The 22939-nt window shown below is 40.7% G+C and overlaps 1 protein-coding gene across 1 annotated transcript in view; it reads right to left on the reverse strand.

The window, feature by feature from the left end:
- fras1 (Fraser extracellular matrix complex subunit 1) overlaps window positions 1-22939 on the reverse strand; it is a 122298-nt gene that overhangs the window by 39931 nt on the left and 59428 nt on the right. Inside the window, exons 14-26 of the mRNA XM_088290094.1 lie at window positions 21984-22127; window positions 18935-19075; window positions 17880-18020; window positions 17640-17813; window positions 9615-9755; window positions 9229-9375; window positions 6937-7098; window positions 6282-6428; window positions 5228-5374; window positions 4860-5000; window positions 3858-3998; window positions 3649-3789; window positions 183-480 (exon numbers count right to left, since the gene is read on the reverse strand). Coding sequence (XP_088146220.1) covers window positions 183-480; window positions 3649-3789; window positions 3858-3998; window positions 4860-5000; window positions 5228-5374; window positions 6282-6428; window positions 6937-7098; window positions 9229-9375; window positions 9615-9755; window positions 17640-17813; window positions 17880-18020; window positions 18935-19075; window positions 21984-22127 — 2065 coding nt within the window. The remainder of the gene's footprint in view (window positions 1-182; window positions 481-3648; window positions 3790-3857; window positions 3999-4859; window positions 5001-5227; window positions 5375-6281; window positions 6429-6936; window positions 7099-9228; window positions 9376-9614; window positions 9756-17639; window positions 17814-17879; window positions 18021-18934; window positions 19076-21983; window positions 22128-22939) is intronic.

Raw genomic sequence — 22939 nt, forward strand, 5'->3', positions numbered from 1 at the left:
ACAGTGATGAATTCTTCATCACTGGTTTCAATGCGGAGGAAAAAACATAAATTCATCAGTCTAGTCATGAAGAATTCATCAGAGTTAGTGAGGAAGAGAACCTATGAACCTACCAGTCCAACTGAGGTTTCTAAATTTGTAAATTTGACTTTGCCGTCCAAAACAAGATGGAGTCTCCTCACCTTGCTTTGTCCTTCTGGTGTTGAAAGTATACTCGACCGCTTCCCAACTGGGCCCACGTGAAGCTGTCTTGGTCGCTCAGCTCTCGTTCCCCGGCCTCGCCCTCATCCTCGTCCTCCTGCCCCCCTCGGAAGACGAGCAGACGGCCGTTGGTGGGTCGCCGGACGAGCTGGACGACGAGACCCTCGAGTGGGCTGTCGGGATCCTTCACTTGCACGAGAGTCGGGGTCAGCGGGACTGAACCGCCGAGAGGAACCTGTAGGGAACCGTTGATGTGGAGTGTGGGGGGGTTGCTGTTTGCTGGAAGGGGAACAACATAGAGAGCATGTTAAACATTTATTTCCACATTTTTTCTTTTACCAGCTGGACCAAAATTTTAGGAGTACCGGTAGTTTGTTTTTGAAGGATGGCTTTTGTTTTCAGGCATGTCTTCTCAAAACTTTTTTGTACGTCCGTTTATGATAGACCAACCTACCAAATTTCATCTAGATAAATGAAACTGGATACTTTTGAAAAAATCTCAAGATTGAGAGTTTATCGTTGGAGGAAAACCCAAGAATTGCAACTTAAAGCAAAATTGTAGACTTCCTGGGACTTTTCAGGCATGGCTTTTTGAGACTTTTTTTGTGGGTCTACTGATGATATAAATGCCTGGCAAAATCCATACTGCTACGTTTTTGGGGCTACATTTTCCAAAGGTCTCTGAAGATTTGTCTTTGTAGAATAGTAGAACCTCTTCCCTAAAATGGCTGATTTGATCAAAATGGGATATTTTCTGTGTCCCCTTGGGCTTGGCTTCTTTAGACATTTTGGTGGGACTACGCATGATAGACACACCTACCAAATTTTATGTTAAGAAATTAAATGTACTTCGGTTTATGAATTTTTAAAAACTCTCTTTGGTGAAGTCTGGAAATGAAAATTAAATAGGAGCTTCAAAACGATTTGATAGACTTTGGGTTTGTTTTGGGGCGTGGCTGGTTAAGACTTTTGCATTTTTTTTTTTAAAGTGAAACGGCCTTTTCTAAAACACTCCAGTTGGTGTTCCTCTTTGAAGGAGCCCAAAATGGCTGCTTCGAACCAAAATGCCAGACTTCTCATGTCTTCTCGGACATGGCTTCTTGAGGCTTTTTGGGGGAGTCTACTTCGGATAAGATGCATACTAAAATTCATGTAGCTAAGTGAAACAGTTTCACACGGTAGAATTTTCAAAAACTCTCAGGGTTGGTCTTTGGAGGACTCCTGGAAATGACATGAAAATTTGAACCAAAGTGGCAAATTTCATGTGACTTTCCATGCACGATTTCTCAAGACTTTTTGCGGGTCCACTTATTAAACACATGTTCATGTTACTTAGTGCAACAGAATGAGGGGTCAATTTTGAAAAACTCTCGTAAGAGATTTCTTCTGAAGGACCACAATGTAATTATTTTTTCCCTTTTATTAAAAATAATATTCTGTCGGCATTAGTTTTTAACATCCAATTTGTCTCAAAACATGCAAAATAGCTGACTTAAGTTACACTTTAACCTGATTCCGCATCTTACGCATGCAAAAAGAAGTGGCACATTTTTTAAATGGTCGGCTAGTGCCAGACGCTAACGCAGCGGTCTCCGTCTTCACATTCTCTCTTCTCAACAGCAATAAAGTGATGCGCTTTAATCTGTGCACTCTCTTAGCTAATCACTATTTTTGATTTATTCTACTGAATGACAATAGCGGGGAATTCATCCTGTGGCATGTTTAGCTCGGCGTGCTTCTCATATTCATGGCTTGAGCATTTTCTTTTTTATTGTTTCGGGTGGGTGGTGGCTAAATATTCCCGACGCACTCGCCGTCGTTAACATTTTACGAGCGATGTGATGTGCAATTTGTTTTTCTTGCTGACAGTGACAATGCTTTATCATTTGATGCTACACACACACTGCACGCCTGAGCTAACCTGTCCGTCAACCTTTTTATTTATTCTTTCATGTGACGCGTTGAGGTCGTCTGGGTAATTTATGTTAGCGGCTTGATTAAATTTGCATACGCTGCATTATGAGTATCTAATGATTTCCCACGGGGGATTATTGTAAAATTTTTAGTTCAAGGAGAACTGATTGCAAAATAAAATAATCGTAGCATCAGTGAGATTTTCTCCAGCGCTTTTGTCTTTCATGTTGCTACCTTTAAGGCTGAGAGAAACCACGGGGAGCTTCGTTTGCGCGATGATTTATGACACGTTACGCAATGTAATTCTGCGGGAGAAATATACAATCTTTCACTGTCTGCTCAGGGAATGGTGAAAAATTGTCAGCCTGCGGCCTTTAAATAACACATCTTAAAAACACAGGAGACTGTCTTTCTTTCTTCAGAGGGGGAGTGTTGACAGAAATATTCTCATTCTACATGACATTACATGACTGTAATGTATCACCCCTGCTTTTTTTTTTTTTTTTAAATTCAAAGACTAACTCCTCGCAAAAAGGATTTGCAAATTCCGCCCCGTTTTGCTTAGCAACATGAAATTTGGTAGGCACGTCTATCGTGGGGAGACCCACAAAAAAGTCTCAAGGTACCATCACCAAAAATACACAGTAGGTCTTCTATTTCAGGTCAAATGGTCATTTCCAGTTTTCTACAACAACAACTACTCCTCGCGACTTTTCGAAAATGCAGCTCCCGATGCCCCCAACATGAAATTTGGTAGTCATGTCTACCATTTGTAGACCCACAAAGAAAATCCCATGATTACATGGCATAAAAAATAGAGGGGGTCTGCCATTTTTGTTGCCATGGCATTTTAGGGTCACTTTAAACATTTCCAGGGGTCCTTCAAGGACAAATTCTTCCTAGAGAGTTTTTTTTAATTCAGCACACACAGTGCATTTCACTTAATAGCATAACATTTGGTAGATATGTCTATCATGAGAAGTCACTCAAAAAAGTCTCAAAAAGCCGAGCACCAAACTACACAGGAGGCCCGCCATTTTCATTCTAATCTTCCATTTTGGGGAAATTTATTTTCATTTCTTTCTTTCACGAAATAATTCCGCTGAGTTTTTTGGCCAAATAAAATTTGGTGGGCATATTCATCAGGAGTAGACTCACATGAAAATCTCAAGTACCCATACTGTAAAAGTTGCAAGGAGTCCGGCATTTTGACTTGACGTGGCCGATCCATGGGTCCTTCAAAGTCAAATTCTTTTGAGTTTTTTTTTTTTAATTTAGCTCGCAAGACCTGCTTCACTAGGCAACGTGAAATCTGGTGGTAATGTCTTTCAAGAGAAGACCCACAAAAAAGTCCCCAAAAGCCCGAAAAGACCCACAGATCATTTTCCATGGGTCCTTCAAAGGTGGACTCCCCCAAAAGATGAAAGCTGGTGGGCAGGTTTATCAAGAGTATGGATCCTTCAAAGACTATTTAAGGATTGCAAAGAGGCAATAGGAATAAAAACAACAACTAGCATAAAAAAGTGCTGTTACCATGGCAGGTTCGACTTTTTTGATGGGCAAAGTAGCCATGTCCACAGTCAGGGGTGCAGTATCCCTCCATGAGGTAACTCTGTTGTCCACAAGCTTGGCAATGACCAACTCCGTCGCACAGCACGCAGTCGGTGGAGCAGGCTGAAAACCAAAATGTCAATCATTTCATTCATATATTTTGATCGTAATCTGAGCAGGAACGGTCGTACGTTGGCAGGAGTGTGCGTCGGCATCCAGGAAGTAATTCCTGCCGCACTGGAGCACGCATTGACCACGCAGCGTGGCGTAAGGGGGCTGGCATCGCAAGCAGTGCCCGGGACCGCTGCACTCCACACAGCCGTCGTCGCAGCCTAGAAGCAGGAAGCGTCATTTAATTGTCGTCATGTGGCGGGAAGAGCCAACAAGCCAAATGTGACACCGCCAAAAATGATGACATTTGCAAAAACTGCAAAAATTGGAACTGAAATTATTGACGTTTGTTCTGCTGGTTTGTTGTCTCTGTCACTCACTGCAGCTGTGAAATTTTGATTTGGTTCAACAACAGAAAAAAAAAAATTGAAGTTACGACAACAAACTTTGCAAAATGTGAAATTATGATTTCGATCAACAACAACAAACAAAAAAATATGAAAAGTCAAGATAAAAACAAAAAAAATCAATCTGAGTTTTAAGTTAAGTTTAAGGTTTTTTTTCACCCCACCAAATTCATTTTTTTAGGACAATAATGTTTTGGAGTTTTTTTTCCGCAGAATTACATGCATAAGGAAATCTTTCGCTTGCATTTTGCTTTTACTTTACTTTTTTTTAGAGAGAAAAAAAATTAATCTTCAAAGAATAAAATAGCTACAAAATAATCATTGAAGAATGAAGTATTTTTCAAGAAACTAAATTAGAGTCATACTACAAGTCAAAAACATTTTGTCTTAAATAGTAAATACTTAAATACTATTTTTTGAGACTGAAGTTCTATTTCGTCACAGAATTACAAACATCAGTTATTGTTGCGCTTGCAGTTCTATTTTTATTCATCTTTTTGAAATCAGTAAATTTGAAAGTTGGGCCCCCACAAAATTAAACTTTAAGTACAAATTAAAAACAACTGAAATGATGCGTGGACTTTTTTTTTCTGGCGACATGGGCTTCCTCCGTACAGCAGGCTAAACCCAGCAGAAGATGGATGCGGGATGTGGTTTGTGCGCTTGCCAACTGACCGAGGCATCTGTCTCCATCCCGGTAGGATCCTGGCGGACACCCGCGGGCGCAGACGCCATCGTGCAGCACGTATCCGTCCATGCATTGCAGGCAGTCGGTGCGCAGGGGCCCTCGACACGCGTTGCAGCTCCAGTCGCACTCTGCAAAGTCAAATTCAGTTCAAAAGCTCCACAAGTTTAGAACATTTATTTCATGTTGAATGTAAAAATCTCAAATTTAAAAAAATTAAATGAATGAGAGTTTGATTGACGATTTTCTGGATTGAATATGTCATGTTTTTTTGGTAGATTTTGGTGAGTGATCTTTGAGCTTGACCTGGGAAGTTGGTGCAGGAATTTTGGAAACGTTTGTCACACGTCACAGTTACCTGTGCAGGCGCGCGTGGTGGCGTTGAGGTAGTACTGCTGGGCACAGCTTTCATACTGGCACTCGCCGAAAAGCAGCACCTTAGCGGGGTCACGGCAGGAAGTGCAGGCGTCCGCCCCCTCGCACGTCAGGCACTGCGACTTGCATGCTGCCAACAACCACAACGACACACGCAAAACGATCGCCAGATCACAAAAGTATCACAATAAAGAATAAAAATGGAATAAAAATGGGAAATGTGTTTTTTTTCTGTGAACAAAGTAAAAAACCTAAAAGAAAGAAAAAAAGTAGTGATTGTTCAAGAGTGAAGTCAGAGAAAAAAAATTGTATTCATTTTATTGAAAAATAAATTTGGGAATTAAGTCACTTTTAAAAGTTACAAAATCTAGACAAAAAGTCATCTTACAAAATCCTTTCAGATGTGTTCAGAGAATGAAGTTGTATTATTTTTTTGTTGTTTTTTTGAAAAATTTAGTAATCCTAATCCGAGAGAAAACTAGTAGAAAAAATGTCTTCAAAAAATGAAGTATTTATTGGATTACTCTTATGAGGAATAACATTTTGGATTTTAAAGAAAAACTAGAAATCTTACAAGAATAAAATCATTTTGTTTCAAGAAAAAAATATACTGTTTTTTTTATGATGTTAGATTTTGTGACATTTTAAGAGTAAAGTCAGATATTTTTCCAAGACAGTCCTAGCTCTGAAGATTTATTTATTTTTTTTAAGAAACACTATTATCCATCCATCCATATCCGAACCGCTTATCCTGAGTTCTGGAGCCGAGCCCAGCTGACTTCAGGCAGTAGGCGGGTTACTTTATGAAAATAAAATCAAATTGTTTCCAAGAAAAACACTAAAGATTGTTGTCAAATGTAGAACACAGGCTACAACCTGCCAGGAATTCCTGCATCAGAATGCGCTCATTTTTGATATGTTACATATGCAAAAGGGACCCTATGGTGGCCTGAATGGGACAAAAGGGCACAAAGTGGTCCAAGTACGACGCAAGCAGGTGGTTCAAATTGCAAAGACAAATTGTTGTTTGGACTGACCTTCGCAGACGCTGCGTCCGTTGTCATAGTAACCCAGAGGGCACTGGGGGGCACACTGTCCGGTGGGCAGCAGAACGCTGGGGGTGTGACAGGAAGTACAGGCAAGAGGCCCCGCCCCACTGCACGCCTCACATGACTGGTGACATCCTGGGGAATAAGATGAGATAAATATTTCAGAGGAAGCACTTGCTTTTTTCTCAAACTAAAGTCACAAATTTATTAGGAAAAATGTACTACATTACAAGCAGAAAATGTAACTTTTAACAATAAAGTTGTATTGTTTCAGACAATTAAGTCACAAGTCAAGTCAAAAATCAAATTTATTTATACACCCCTTAATCACAAAAAAAACTGAAAAATGCCCACAGTTGAGAAATTTTAACGGCGTCAACACTTTTCCCCCAATTTTTTCAATAAATAAAATGACAATCTTTTTTTGAAAAAAAAGTAGCCTCCTCTGAGAACAAAATCACATTGTTTTGGACTACAATGTCAAGTCAGATTTTTTAAGAGCACAAAACCCAAAAACGAACATAGTAGGAAGTTGTCTACTTTTTTTAGGCTACGATTTTTGAGGGGCAAACTTTGTAGAAAGTTGTATTTTTTTTTTTTTACAATAAAATCATATTGCATATTCCAAGGAGGCGGTTCTTACGCATGCAGGCTCCATGCAAGGTGTAGTGGTCCCGTGGACAGCGGGGGACACAGTGGTCGCCTAGCAACAAGGCGGCAGCGCCGGGTCCTTTGCACCACAGGCAAACGCTACCGACGCCCATCTGGAGGTCGGCCGTGCATCGCTGGCAATCGGGGCTGCACTCTGACAACAAGTCACACCAGTCAAGATGACCATATTAGCAGTAGCAGTGAGAAGGGCCATTAAATATAATCAAAATAGCCTAGCCTAAAATACAATAAAATAAAATAAACAGAAAGGTTGGAAAAGCTGACTCAAGTAGTGGATTGGTCCCTTTTGACTCCCCTTTTTTAAATTTTCTTTTAGAATGTGAATCCTTAACCCAAGTTTCAATATATAATTTGAAACTCTAAGACCATTTAAACCTTAATCAGAAACCCTTAATTTCAAATAGCAACCCTGCCTTTCAACTTGAATTTGAAGCCTTAAGCAAGGATTTATACCCTTATTTGATTCTCAAACTCGGGTTCCAAATCCAAAATGGAAGCCTATCCTAACGCTATCTTGAATAACTTGAAATTCTAAAAATCCTATTAACCCCAAATTTAAATCTAACCTTTAGTCTCCCGCCCTCGAGCCGGTTCCGGCTACGATCCTACGGCCTTATTCATAAAAATTGTGACATTTTTGGGATGGACTCAGATCAACCACCGCCCTTTTTTATTCAAACCCTTTTTTAAAATTAGACACGCACTGCCCCAAAAAAGAGCTTCTGGCTGGGCCGGAGGGCCGGACTGTTACCATAACCCTACTTTATAACCCAATTAGCAATCCTAACTGTAATTTTTAATACTAACCTTTCAAAACCTGAAGGCTAGCTATGTAGCTACTGTATGTAGCAATACATCAACCGTATCGATAGAAGCATAAATTGCGAAAAACAAGGGCCACACATCGATAATTAAGACACAATCTGCTGTGTTTAAAATAAACCACAAGTAGCCAATGTAATGAGAGAACAATGGAGTGCAAGTGTGCATTAGTGTGAGTTTGCGTGAGTGTGTGTGTGCGCCACTGGAGTGTGAAGGTGGAGGCGGTTGCGAAATAATGACTGCTGAACTTTTATGACCCCACAAGGCATGTTTTATTAACTAAAACTTTGGCTGGACTTGACCCTGGGCCCGATCTCCTGATGCGCAAGCGTGCGTGCGTTCATAAACCTGCACAGTCACATCACTTGACCGAGTGAGAACAGTGCACGTCATCAGAAAGTGTAATTAAAAGTCTGCATGGTGCTGGTGGTGCGCCTCCTCACCCCCCTCCATCACCGTCCTGATTCTCCTCAGATTATTTTCCATCTACAGCAAGCAGTCCTGATAGGTAAGAAGTCATTTTTTTTCACCCAGCAAGGACGTGAAAACAGAAGCAGCAGGGAGCGCTAACACAAGATTTTCATTTTCATTTCATGAAATAAATGATTGTATTGCGAGATGGTAATTAAGGAGTTCTCTTGAACAACTCCGATTGGTTCAAATTGTTGATGCTCGCCTCTTAGATGAAAAATGTAAGAGGGAGCACTGCAGAGTTCATTTTAAGATTCTGTTATAGTGGTGCCGTGGGAAAATATTGTAAAAATAGTTTGATCCCGCTATGTGTTCACAGCAAACAAATCCATTTTTTTCACCTAACTAACATATCATCAGATGTACTACCTAAAAAGATTCAACAGCTTTGTGTAGACGTAAAAAGCAGGATTGAAAAGGATTTCACATTGTATTCAATGATCCTCAGCAAAAACTAGGTTAAGTGTGAAATATTTCCTGTTATCACTCTATTTCTTCTAATTTACAGTTTAAGACAAAATAGTGCACTGCCATCTTGTGATCAATGGTGGAATTACACCCCAAATACAAGGCCGAACAAAAAAGTTACAAGCTGTACAGAAAAAAAAAAACCTTTGAAGTAGCGGGATTGCGAACACGGAACCGTGATGCAGAGGGGATTGTAACATATCAAAAAAGAAATATAGCACTTTAAAATGTACTTGATAAAAAACTGTAATAACATAACATTACCTCATTACCGTGGTAGAGCTTGTTGAGACTTGCGGCAAGCGCTACCGCAGTCAGAGCCAGACCAGCAGGCTAAAGCTTTCTTTATCAAGCTACCAGACACATGATTCAGATTTATTTCATATTTATGGGAGTTGCACGACTGTTGCATTCTTACAGACAGCACTCTATGGCGTTTTCCCTTATGTGTTAGCTTTGGTTCCAAGCAAATGGATTTAGTGGGTAAAATCACAAATCTTACCAACGCATTGGGCCGTGGACATGTGGATGAAGTGGCCCTCCTGGCAACTGGTCCGGCAGTGGCCCGCCAGAAGGTCGGCCAGTGGGGGGCATGACGTGCAGTCCGCCTGGGAGGAACCTGAACACGTCTGGCAGGACGGGTGGCAGTCTGGTGGAGTTTAGGACCCGGGGGAGAAAAACATATAAAATGAACTTACAACCCTAACATTGTCTTAAAACCCTGATTTACAACATTAATCCTGGTTTCAAACCGTAATTTACAACCCTTCCATTGAGATCCAACACTTATTTAAAACAATTCCCCATCAATGGCTTAGAACCCTAAATTAAAACCTTAATCCTCATTTTAAACCCAGATTTGAAAGTGTCATTTGAAAACATCACAACCTTGACACTGGCCGTCCTGTACGAAGAATCCTTGCGGGCACGAGTGCACGCATTGTCCCTCGAAGAGGCTAGACGGCGAAGGACACGATGTACAGTTTTCCGCAGACGGTCCTGTGCAGTGCCAGCAGGACGCGTGACAATCTGGAGGAAGAAAATAAATAAATAAATAAAGATGTGTTCTCCTGAGTGGCAAAGTCGACAGTACAAAGCAAAATTTGGCAAAAACAAGATCAATCCATTTTGTAAACAACTCAACTAAACTGTATTGATCGAGCGCCAAGATAACCACCGCAGTACACAAAGTGATACGGATGGAGCAAAAGTAAGTCATACAACAACAAACAAAAAAACAAATTAATAATGAATAGTCATCCACTTGCGTTGCGCTCTTCCACCTATTAAGGCACTCAAAGCGCTTCGCCCTGAGTTTGCAATTCACCAACTGATGGTGCAGCATCAGGAGTAACTCCGGGGTTCAGTATCTTGCTCAAGGACACTTTGACATGAACATAAGGGCTGGGGATTGAACCCTCAACCTCCGGTTTGGGAGTCGACCACTGTACCGCTGAGACGTTCCAGTTAAGGAGACAGTAAAAAGCACGAAAAGGCTATTTGATGTTCAATTAAACTACTTGAACATCAAAGACACATTAGATCTAAACATCAAAGAGAGTCAGACTCTTTGAAACTAATAGTAGCTTACTTATCCAAGATATCAAATATATGCTCAAGCAGCTTCGCATACAGCTACTAGTAGAAAAGCGTCTTCCTGGTAGGACGGAACAATTAATCAAATTAAAAAATATACTGAGGAGAAAAAAACTGCAATCAGATTATTTTTCTGTACATTTTGTAAACAGCAAATGACAATTTCAAGACTTCAATAAATTTTAGCATTTTGTCGTTGTCCTTTGAAAAACACTATCTGGCCTGTTCGTCCCAGGGGCGGAACGGACGTCAATTTTTGGGGTGGCGGGTGACAAATTTTAAAAAAAGGTTTCAATTAATCACAGCCGGAGGTGGATTTTAGACCGGCCCACGAATCGACCGTCGGGTGTGCGATGTGGTCGCGGTCAAATGGGCCAACGACAAAAATTGCTTCCAAACACATTAAAAGCGCCACTACCACCTCTGCCGTGAGCATCTCTCCCGCGGCGGCGTCATGCATGGACACTTCTTTTTTTTTTTTTGGCGGTGACAGAACGTGATCGGGAGCCGACAATTTCTATGAATTAGGCCGGAGGGTCGAGGCTGGAACCGTACCAAGATCGCGGCCGGAGGGCATGGGATTGACTGGTAAAAAAGGATCAAGTGCCCAACTCTGTTTATCTCATTTTCAAAAAAATAATACAACTTTTTAATGGAATTGCCATGTTCAGACATCCCATCAATGTGAAAATTAAACAAAAAAAGAAAAAGATAAAATTGGACATTGATGTTTTCCACAATTTTTTTGTAAACACCAAATAATGTCAAGCCATCAATTGACCTGACATTCACTTTTTTGAACAATTTAGTCTTAAAAAAAATTGTATTGTCTTCATTGAACCTGACGTGTGTTTTGTAAATAAAGACAATGAATAAACCAAATCAAAGACAAATATGAACCATAAGTTGTCAATTAACCTGACACACATTTCTGGAAACATCCAATAGATTTTGTTTTCAAGAAAATTTATGGACACTTTTAACCCCCTTTTTTTTTTTTTCATCATACACTTGTATGTTTTTATTCACATCAAATCGCATTTAGATGTCAATTTTTGGAAACCAAGAAAATGCTATGTTGTTTTCCTACCCAATTTATTTTTGACCCAGCAGTTTAGAGAAATTTTATTCATTCAATCTTGACCCAACCGGCCGGGTCAAATCGTCATTTGAATAAATAAGCCAGCGGAGGTTTGGTTCCCTGCAAAGAAAGCTTACTGAAATTGAAAGCAAAGTCTTTTTGTCTTGGCTTGCTGTATGAAACGGATCCCCAGCACAAGCTTTTTGATTCCTCATATCCCCCTAAAGTGTGATGCATAAAGTTGGAGCGCGTATTGATTAATGCAAGCATCTCTCGGCTTGAAGCGGTACATTATCAAGCGCACTCTCTTGCGCAGAATCTGCTTCATTACTCACTTTTCTGCTGATTCGGGACAATTTTTTGCCAGTCGATGAGGCTGATTTTGCAGCAACGATTGCAATGATGCATTGAGTTCAGAATCAAGGCGGGCGGCCCTTTTTATGCCAGAGACCAAGCTCACGCTCACGCAATTACACGCACACACATGCAGAATCAGAAGCAGGTTTCTCAAAAAGATCAAAGACACTTGAGTAAGTCTTCCAAAATCTCAGTAGTTTTGTAAACCTCAGAGACAATTTAGTCTTCAGTCCATTTTGTAACTCAAAGACAAGTTAGTCCTCAACGAAACAGACATTGTATCAGATAATTGAGTCTTTCAGTCAAACTAGCTTGCGTGCTCGTCAACATCAAAGACAAGTGAGCACTCAATAAAACCAAAAGAATATTTCTCTAATCATTAAAGACAGTTTAGTCTTCAAAGGTTCAGATAGGCGTAAACATCAAAGACTATTTAGAGTGAATGTAACATATCCATAAAATTCCACGATGTGTTTTGTAAATATCAAAGGCAATTTAGTCTTCTATGTAAGTGAGGTGCACATTTTCAGACAAATCCTCAATGCAAGCAAAAGTATGTTGAGCATCAAAGACATTTTAGTAATCAATGAACCTTACTTTGGAAAACAGCAAACACAAGTTTACTCCCAAGAATCAACTTTCGAAGAACTTGTTTTTTGTGACCATCAAGGACAATTTAGCCTTCAATGAACTTAACACATTTTGTAAACATGAAAGATAAATTAGTCTTTCATTAAATCCATCGACAACATCAAAGGAAACTCGAGATTCAAACTAACTTACATTTGGTAAACATGAAAGACCCCCCCAAAAAGCTGTTTTGAAAACATCAAAGACACTTTAGTCTTCAATGAACATCAGCGGAAAACCAATGCCATTTTTCTTTTTTTTTTTTTTTTAAATCTGAGAATATTTAAAGGTCTCAGTGTAACAAAAATGCACATTGTGCAAACATCACGAATAATTTAAAACCTTTGGTGAACCTACAGCATGTTTTGTAAGCATCAAAGAGGGTTTAGATAATCAGGGAGTGTGGCGGGGGTGGCGGTGAGTGGAAACAATAATTAAGACACGTGAATTTTTTTGTCTCACGAGCAGGACTCGTAGCATGGAATTTCCGCTTTCTGCTAACTTGTCATCTCCAGCTCGTGTGTGTGAATGTGTGTGTGTTTAAGTGTAAATGTTGGAGTCTGCCTGTCTGCTGTGCTTGTTGAAGCAGTATTTCCGAACATAGCTTCGGGGCAGAGGAGGAGGAGAACACACATTCACACAAATGCACTCACAAACACACAGGCATACAGTAAGACAGAAAATTCTACACATCAATTCATTATTAAGGTAACAAATAATCATTAATAATAAACAGAAAAGACAATTTAGCCATTAAGAGCCCAACAAGTTTTGTAAACATCAAAGAAAAAAAATGGGGGCTGGGGGGGGGGGTCACGCCAACAACCATTGCTACCAAAGTTTTTCAGAGCCAAACGTAAGGTACATGTTATTCCAGATGATTTTGTCTTTCATAACTTCAAGTTTCGCTTAACATCAAAGACCTCGTCAAATCATCAATGAGACTCGTGTATTTTCTGGAACATCAAAAGATGATTTAGTCTTCAATGAACCCAACAAACATTTCGTTAAAGACCAAATAACTTAGTCCAAACTGACCCTAACAAACATGTTTTTGAAAACATCAAAGGCAATTTAGTCTTCGATGAACCAAAGTTTTTCTCTTTTCCCCCCCAGAAAACCGAATTGTTCTCACTGTTCATGTCAGTTAATGCGCAAGCAGTTTGGGCTCCCTCGATCAAGCTTAAAGGACTTTTATGCTCTTTTGCAAAACGCCACCAACAACAACAATTCAATTTGAGGCCACGGTGGTACCACGTTCGTCCCACGAGGTCGTCGAGACGAATGAAGGCGAACAAAGCCAAATGGTACCCATCGATTTGCAATCATTCACGCGGCGCTCGGCCTTGCTCGGTGCCAGAAAGAAAATCGCCACAAAGAAAACGCGCACACACCACAACTTACCTGTATGGACTAATAACAATAATAATAACAACATAATGATAATAACAAGCGGCTTTGTAATGAAAGGTGTCCAAACCACGGTCCAGTGGCCATTTGTGACTGGCCCACCGTTTCTTATTAGCCCATGGCATTCACAAAAATTTGTTGAAATGTCCACAATGCAGTTTAAAAAAGTGGGTGTGGCCATGTGGCAAATGTTCGAGGTGTGACTGTCGAAAACGGGGTGTGAGCGATGGGGACTATTCAATGATATGCAAAGACACAAATAGAAGCTAAAATAGGAACTGAATTTCTTTTTAGAACTAAGGAGAGTAAAATTAATTCATCTTGAGAATAAAAAAAAAATGTTTTCCCCTACTTTCTGCTCAGTGTCCAGGTCTGATTTGTGTTCCTCAAGTACGAAGACTTACCGACACAACCAGAGCATTGCGCATTTGGTTCGGAATGTGGGGATAGGACTATGTGGAGGAGCCCATCTATATCAGTGGGATGCAGGCCACACACACACACACACCCACACCAAAAAAATCTCATATACTATTTGTTTGCCTTATCACATTTAACGGAAAGTCTTGCCATAGCGTTTATTTTCGAAATAACTGGATTATAGAAACAAGCTTTAAATGCTTCATTAATTGATCGCTTTTAGTATATATAAATTTAAAAAAATTCTAAACTGGCCCTTGGATCCTTCTATTTTTCTGTATGTGGCAGATTATTTATTCATTTATTTATTCATTCCTATTCATACGTTTAAAAATATATTATATATTTTTATTTTTGAGCCCATTTTTTTCAACGAAAACATTTATCGGCGGTTTATCTCCCTTAGGGCCTCTACACTCCAATCGTACGTCAGCCTAGAAGTCGGCCCTTCAGAACACACTGCAAAAACCGACGGAGTGCCAACTACTCCGGACCTTCTGCGCATGCGCGAGTAGTAGTACCGCTCCATGCCATTGGCGGCGATAGTCACAGTGTAGCCTTTCACGGTGATGTCCAATAACGTGAATGAGCATGACTAATTCGTCTTCGCGCTTTTCTGGCCAGCCAGCCGTTATGTCCGCAGATGATTTGTGACAAATGAGCAAAATTGATTCAGTTGTTGAGGAAGAGCTTATTTTTCACCGTTTCATCACTTCCTGTGCTTGTCCAGTGCGCTGATTCGCTAGCTGACAGCCAATGACAGTGCTCATTTAACCCGCCAGCCTGACCCGAATGTACATGTTGAATCGGACGAACACGCCCGCCCAGACGCTCAACATAAAACTTTCTGACGTTGCGCGCTACACCAAACAGACGCCGTGCTCCGACTTTCCGACGTTTGACATTGAATTGGTGTCGAGAGGCCTTTTTTCAATTTCCTTTTTGGGTTAATGAATTGATTTTTTTTTTCTAATGCATTTATGATGGCCGTTAGTTCTATGCAGTTTTTCGCGAGTCAGCCACACTTACAAACTACGGGGTCAACTGTACCTCACAGATGATTTAGTCCATGTATGTTCTTGTAAACATCAAAACATTTTAGAGTCTTGGGCGAACCCGACTCGCGGGTTTTTGTAAACACCAAAGTCTCGTTAATCTTCAGTTAACTTGACAGTTTTACAAGAATAATAAGGGGCATGCGCTAACGGGAGGCAACACAGCTTCAAGGTTTCACAGCGTGGTGCATTCGCATCCTGATGCGGAATGAAGCTTTTAGCCGCTTAAATGGCTTTGCTGCCGAATGAAGCTCGGGGTTAAACAATCTCGCAGCATAACGAGCAAAATGCCAACTAACGGGGTGAGGAGCTGCAAAGCGGCTGGCGTAGTTGATGTGATCTTGTCGACGCACAAGGCGCTAAACCCGTTAGCTCGTTGCAAATGCATCACCCGTGCAGATGAGAAAAAGGCTTTGATGGTTCGACGATAGTTTGACGGATTTGTGTTTTGGTAAACATAAAGAACAATTTAGATTTTGTAAACCTGACATACATTTTAGTATGTTTTTTATTTTTTTTTAGTCTTCAATATGCATCGTTACGGGTGGCCCCAGCATCTGTAGTTGGGTGAACATCAAAGACAGTTTCAAGTCTCTGATAAACCCAACATATTGTTTTTGCAAACATCCAAGGCAAAATCATTGGAGTTGTAAGGTTCCACTGTAGTCCTCAAAAACTTGATCTTGGACTTCCTCTGGGCTCAGACACAAAGCAAACATCAATGACAAAAAAATGAGCGGCGGGGAGAGAAATAAAAAAACAAAAAAAAAAAGGCTGCTAAAAAAGTGTGCAGCTGAACGTGGGATGACCTTCAAAGACAGAGACGTCTGCCAAAAAGTGTGCGACTGAACGCTGGATGACCCTCAAAGACGGAGACGGCTGCTAAGTGGATACAATTTCACACCGTCACTTAGTGGACAAACAAAACGCATCACGCCACCGATTCCCCCTCACCCTCTCCCCCTCTCCCTCGTCGTCCTGCTTAATGTGTTGGAGAAAAAAAGGCTGGCAGAAAGGACCTGTGTGTGTGTGTCCCAAAACTACCTTCAAAATGAGCCCATTACAAACAACAATTTCACACGTACAAACAACCCCATTTTCAAACACACAGGGCGACGTCTTAAGCGAGGATCAACATTTCTAAAAGCAAACTGGTGTTAGCAGGTTGTGACGATCGTAAATCGTAGCCCACCGGACTTCACCCCAACACGAGAATATTGTTGAACATATTTCTGCAAACAAAGGCGGGGTTTAAAACAAACAAATTCATATCGATTTGAATCGATTTCCCTTTTCATGGCCTGATATCAATTCATGAAACCACAAATCAATACTTTTAATAACATCTTTTCCCTCATAAATTGACATGACTTCACGTCACGCGTAATCAAAACGAAATGGCGGAAGCAAGTGAAGTCAGCGCCAACAAGCATGAAGGCAGATGTATTTATTGTTTTAATGAGGTCGTGTTAAATAAAACATAGATGATTAATGTAAATGCATTGGCTTCAATTCTTAATGTAATAGTCATATTTTGACAAATGCACTTAGTTATAGCAAGCAGTTTGTACTAATTGCTTCTTCTGAGAATGCCTTCCATACGAAAGGAGAACTGGTACTGCGTGATATCCTTCATTGAATCGAAAAACCAATAAAAGTGAATCGAAAATAAAATCGAATCGGATTTAAAAATTTGGATGAAATGATTCACTGGACGGACTGATTGACTGAGAAATATCAACAAACTGACCAACTGATTAACGAACAAACCAACAAATTGACCGCTTGACTGACTCAGACAAATGTTGCAAACTGTTAGTGAAGTGACAAACTAGTAGGCAGACTGATTTAATATCAGATTAAGCAACTAACTCACTGCATGTCTCAACATAGGTTGGTTTCCAAATTATCTAATCTATACTCTCCTCAGTCAAAAAGTCTCACACGATGAACATAGACTGCTGTGTTCGTATAAACCTATTGCAATGAATATCAAGTGAGCTGTAATCTCTTCATTGCAAGATCACAATGCACCAGAGATCTTGCATTGGAAAGATACAGACTCGGTACAGTGGCCTCGCTGTCAATTCTGCCACAAGAAATGGATATCCGGTGCAGGCCGCCAGTCACTAAATTCCTGGCGGGTGTAGGGAATTTCTTCAGAAAGGCATAACTTGCATAAACAAGCAATGAACTAGCACTAAAAGTAATGAGTTTGTTTGCTCAACGCAAAGCTGAGTGCTGCTTGGCTATTATTAGCGCTTCTGTACACTGCTACGTCCCATTAAAAAATTGGGAGTCACAAGTGCCTATGAACTGACAGGACACATGCGAACCAAACAATTTGCACAGTTTGTACGTTACCTCTGCAAGTGCGCTGGTGGTCGGCGTAGGTATTGGCGGGACAGGCCGCCGCACAGACGCCGCGCGGCGGTTGAAGTTCACGTGACTGCGGGGCGAGCACCTCGGCGGCTTTGAGGCAGCGCAGGCAGTCGGAGGCCAGAGGGCCCACGCACCAGCGGCACGATGGGTGGCAGTCTGCACACACGCAAAGTCATCCAATGTCCTAATCATCGATAGAGATACTGTACAGCATGTGCTTACTGTTGCAGGTGTGGGCGTGAGGGTACAGGCCCTCGCCGCACGCCTCCACACACTGGCCCTGGTGGAGGAGGAGGTCTTGAGCGCACAACGTGCACTGAGACGCCGACGGACCCCAACATGACGCACACGAGCTGTGGCAGCCTGGAGGCACAACGCTAATATATGAACACACAAATACAATAAAAATGGCCAATTGTAGTGATTCTGGGTTGCCGACCCATTTTGGGTGGGTTGCGGACAGCTAATAAAACATTATGTTTTTGGACAGTACTGAGGCATACCAAGTTCGAGGGCTGTTCGGTTATGAAAAAAAATATTTGAATTTTTTTACGATTATGCCAAATTTGTTATCGCCTAGTGCAGCCGTGGGCAAACTACGGCCTGGGAGCCACATGCGGCCAGTTAAACGTTTTAATCCGGCCCGCTGAACTTGAAAAAAATTAAATGAATAAACCTTGTTAATGTTTTATTTTCTAAATACTGTGCTTTTTCAAAGACATATACGTTGTTGTCATGCTTTTGTTCACTTATATTTATTTAAAATTAAATGTATTTTTTTTCTCTGATGAGGTGAGGCCCGCCAATCAAAAAGTTTGCCCATCCCTGGCCTAGTGTAATAATCGTAATTGCAATTAATTGCACAGCCCTACCAAGTTCCTACATAAAACAATATTGGGTAAGCATCGGGACATGTGAACTATGTGGTCTATGTGTTCACTTGTGTTCTATATAAAAAAAAAATACTGCGCAGCTCAGCCTTTGACTAAAGGACATCATAACTAGCAAAATACTTTTGGTGGCTTTGCACACTCAGTTGAAACTGCATTTAAAATTGTATTGTCATACAGAGTCAATTATTCAACAAAAAATGTATGATCGTCTAACTTCCATAAAATGGAACGTGACTTTGAAGACTACTGCCATAAATACAGGCATAAAACAAAAGAATAATTGAAGGAAGCGAGGCAGGGTGGGCATTTTAAATGTTTCATTTGGCCAACTATATCGAAAAGAAAGGTCTGTCTCGTGTCCCAAAACTTCTGTCCACACGTTACCTCTGCACCTGCTGCCGTGGTCGCTGTAATGTTGAGCGGGGCACGCCGACACGCATTTCCCACGATGCAACGCGCCACCCGGCGGGCAGCTCGCGCAGTCAGGCTTGTCGGGGAAGCAGGAGGCGCAAGACGCGTGGCAGGCTGCCAAAGTCATCAAAGACATCAAAGACGCACGTTAAACGCCAAGACCATTGTCCGCTTCCACGTGATGCAAGGCAGCAATTTCAGCGGAGCCATCGCTCATTTTTGCTGAGGCTAATTGGAAAAGTGACGCATGGCGTAGGTAGCCCCGAGTGATAAGCGCTGAAAGTCAAAGCACGTTAGGCATATGAGTCATTTATCGGTATGCGGACATTTGCCGTCCTTCTCCATTTAGATTCAAACTTCAATCTCCCAAGCCAGACGGCAACTAAAAACGGAAGCAGTTAATTCAAGCTGAAGGTCATTCTGGCTAATTGAAAACTCAAACTAAATCCTTTCTAAGAAAAAATGTTTGTCTGTTCACACTACTTCTTGATTCATGGAGGATGCTCACGGCTGCAGCTTGTGATTATTGGTTAACATAAGCAGCTCGCTAGTAAACTAGTAACAGTAATTGATTTCATGCCTAACGGAACAGGTAACCTCAATCAAAACTCAACAGCATATTTCGGTGAAAACATTTATGTTAATTTTGCATTAGTAGCGAGACTCCCCAAACTGACTAGGTAATGGAATAACCGACTAACCGACTGACCAACTCACTAACGTGCTCACACACTCACTCGCTGTCCCTGTGACTTTGTTCACCATGTCCAGTTGTTATGGTGCAAAAGGTGCAAAAATAAATACAGAATTGAAGTCTTAATAGGAGCCCAGAGACGAAGTGGACACGACCTTGGAGGACGAGTCAACAAGTCAACAAGTCAGAGTCCTCCGGCAGGCAGCAGATTGTGACATTTTCCCTGAAACTCAAGTGACTGATAACTCTGACCTTTGGGGATGGCCGCCTGCACACACGCAAAAACTCACAAGTGTGTGTTGTGTTTTGAATGCAAAGCATAAGACTTTTCCGGACTTCTTTATCCAGTCACCGTCAACTCAAGGGAATGCTTTCAAATCCAACAAAACATCGTCTTGTTTCACACAAATTTGTCAAGTATTTGAGGAATCAACATTATTACCCAAATACCTAACTCATCGACAGAGTAACTTGCTAAATAAGTGAGAGATTGACCAAGTACCTAACTCAACAACTTACTCCTACTGTCTGACTAACGGACAGATTGACTGGTGAGGTCACAACTGACTTGGTAAGTAACTATCAACTGTAAGTTACCAACTAAATAACTACCTAACTATCTGGATGACTGATGCCTAATGCTACAATTAACTGACTACCTACTATAATTTACCAACTAACTACCTAAATTCTGAATTGATGAACTAGCTGACTGATCAAATGACTGACCAAGCAACTAACCTAATGGTTAAACCATTATTATACAAACCAAATGACTAACTGATTGCCTGACTAACTGACAAATTGACAAACTACCCATCTTTTCAAGTCGCTAGCGTACTTATCAACTCATTCACCGACTACCTAAATTACTAACTAACTGAATGGTCACTCGAAGATGACTTTTCTCTGACTTGACTGACTAACTAAAGAACTAACCAACTAACTGATTGATTGAAAAACGTTTTTCAACTGACTAACAACTATAATTACCAACTGACTGATTAATAAAACTAACTGGTTGATTGACCAACTAACTTACTGGCTGTCTGACTGACTGATAAACTCTAACCTATCAATGGACTAACTACTGACTAACCAAATTTACTAAAAAAATGACTTGACTGCCTGACGAACTGGTTGAATAGCTACCCTAACTAATTAACGAACTAACTAACTGATGGCCTGAACCATGAATGCAACAATTAATTGTCTATTAAAGCAAATTTTTAACCTAACTAACCAATTAAGTGACTGACTTTTTGAAGAACCTCACTTACCAACAGGCTCCTCCATCCATCTAAATCATCAACTAACTGATTAACAGACTACCTCACTTACCAATTGACAACCTAACCACACATCCAAGTGACTAGCTAAGTACAGCCCAAGCTCTAGACAGCGAAGACTTGTTTAAGCTGGATCTTCCATCTGCGCACCCCCCCCTCGAGGGAAGCCTCCAAATCCTCCAAATAGAAAGCATCCATATTCATATTTCAGATTCCTATTTGGCCTCCTCATTAGTGCCACAAAGACTTGTAGCTAATGGTTGCGTTTGCTTTTCACGTGTTTGTTTTCTGCATCTTTGAGGAGCGCTGACGTCATCGTTTGATTTATTTTGTGTGACGTCGACTCCGCGGGGATGCCAACCAGCTTTCACAACCAACAATTAATTTTGATTTTTTTTTTTTTTGCACAGTCAGATGCTTTTTACCAAGATGAAGATCACATTCACCCACTGTCATAACGTTATTATATATATTGTCATTTTTGGAGTATGGCTTTACACTTAATGCAATGCAAATTGTGAATAAGTTTACTTTTTATGTTCGTATTTTGTAAAGTCTTTTTTTGTACTTGTTTACGTTTTACATTTATTTTTAAATGTATTTGTTTTAATTTCCAGAAATATAAAACATTCTTACTTCGTACTTACTTTGCATAGCTTTAGTTAAATATTTATCCATTCATTATTTTAACTCAACTTTACTCTGTTGATTATGTTTTGTAAGTTTGTGTTACTTTTTAAATACAATTTAACATCTATTTTCAGACTAATATATTTTTAAATGTATTTATCGTGATTTTTTTGTGAACATCAGGTGCTATTAGAAATAATTAAAAACATTTTTTAGGGCTTTGAAACAAAAATCTCGATATGTTTTAATTTTTGTAGATTGTTTTGAAATTAAAAAAAATTAAATTAAAAAAACGTATTTTTAAAAATATGCCATCATGGTCTGGTTATGGTCTTGTAATAACCGTGCGTGTTAGCTTCCATTAGCAAGAAGTAGCGGGAATGCAGAAAAGGAGGTGAGCCACGCTTACCGCGACAGACGCCGTCCTGATTGTAGAACGCCTCCCCGCATTCGGGAACACACTCGCCGTCCTTGAGCAAGGCGGCCGGGTTGGAACACGACAAGCACTCCCGCGGGCTCGCACCCACGCACTCCAAGCACGACTCGGAACAATCTGGCGGGAAAAACACCATGACTTGATTGCATTCAATATGACGCAAGTTCCTCAGCTTCACATTTAGGTGGACATTAGTTACTTAGTTTGTATCGTCAAAGCAAGCCATGAGAAGATGAGAGCCTCGCGCATGAGACATGAGAATGAGAAACAAAGAGAAGACGTCATTATGAGAAAAGCACGACGGTCAGGAGAAGAGTTGGTTTTTATACTCATATGTTCATATTCATGATCTCTCTCTCATGTCACGTCACATCATGTTGTCTTTTCCTAAAGCTTGCGTTCCATGACATTCTCTTCTCATAATGCTCTCATCTCATCTCATGGTGTTCTCCTCAATGTATGTTTTGAAGTTGCCATTTTAGGCTTGGTCCAGGGTTCTACATTTTGACAAACCCTTGTTTGAGACTTCACTCAAATGACCCCAAATTGGTATCAGGTTTCCTAAACTAGTGGGTGCCACAATATTGTGCAACTTTTTTTTTTTTTCAATGCTTTGCCGTTGCCATATAACATGGGCAAAGCAAGGTGTCAAAATGTGATGATTGCATGAAAATCGAGCGCAGGAGCGCCAGTGAGTTTTAATATAATATTACAGTGTTTTATTTCTGACTGTGTGTGTGTGTGTGTATACACACTCCCTGCCCGACAGCAGTTGCGGGCCACGAGGGGGATTACGCGTACGTTACCTTGCCCCTTTGCACGGAAAGCAATTTATTTTTCCTGTGCAGCTGCAATCCAAAACGTTATCAGCATGTGTAATCTGAGTAGGCCCAAAACCCCCCACCCCTCCCACCAAATTATCCCAGATG

This window comes from Idiotropiscis lumnitzeri, chromosome 1 (assembly GCF_059441095.1).
Source record: "Idiotropiscis lumnitzeri isolate Australia: NSW breed Sydney's pygmy pipehorse chromosome 1, RoL_Ilum_1.0, whole genome shotgun sequence".
NCBI lineage: Eukaryota > Metazoa > Chordata > Actinopteri > Syngnathiformes > Syngnathidae > Idiotropiscis > Idiotropiscis lumnitzeri.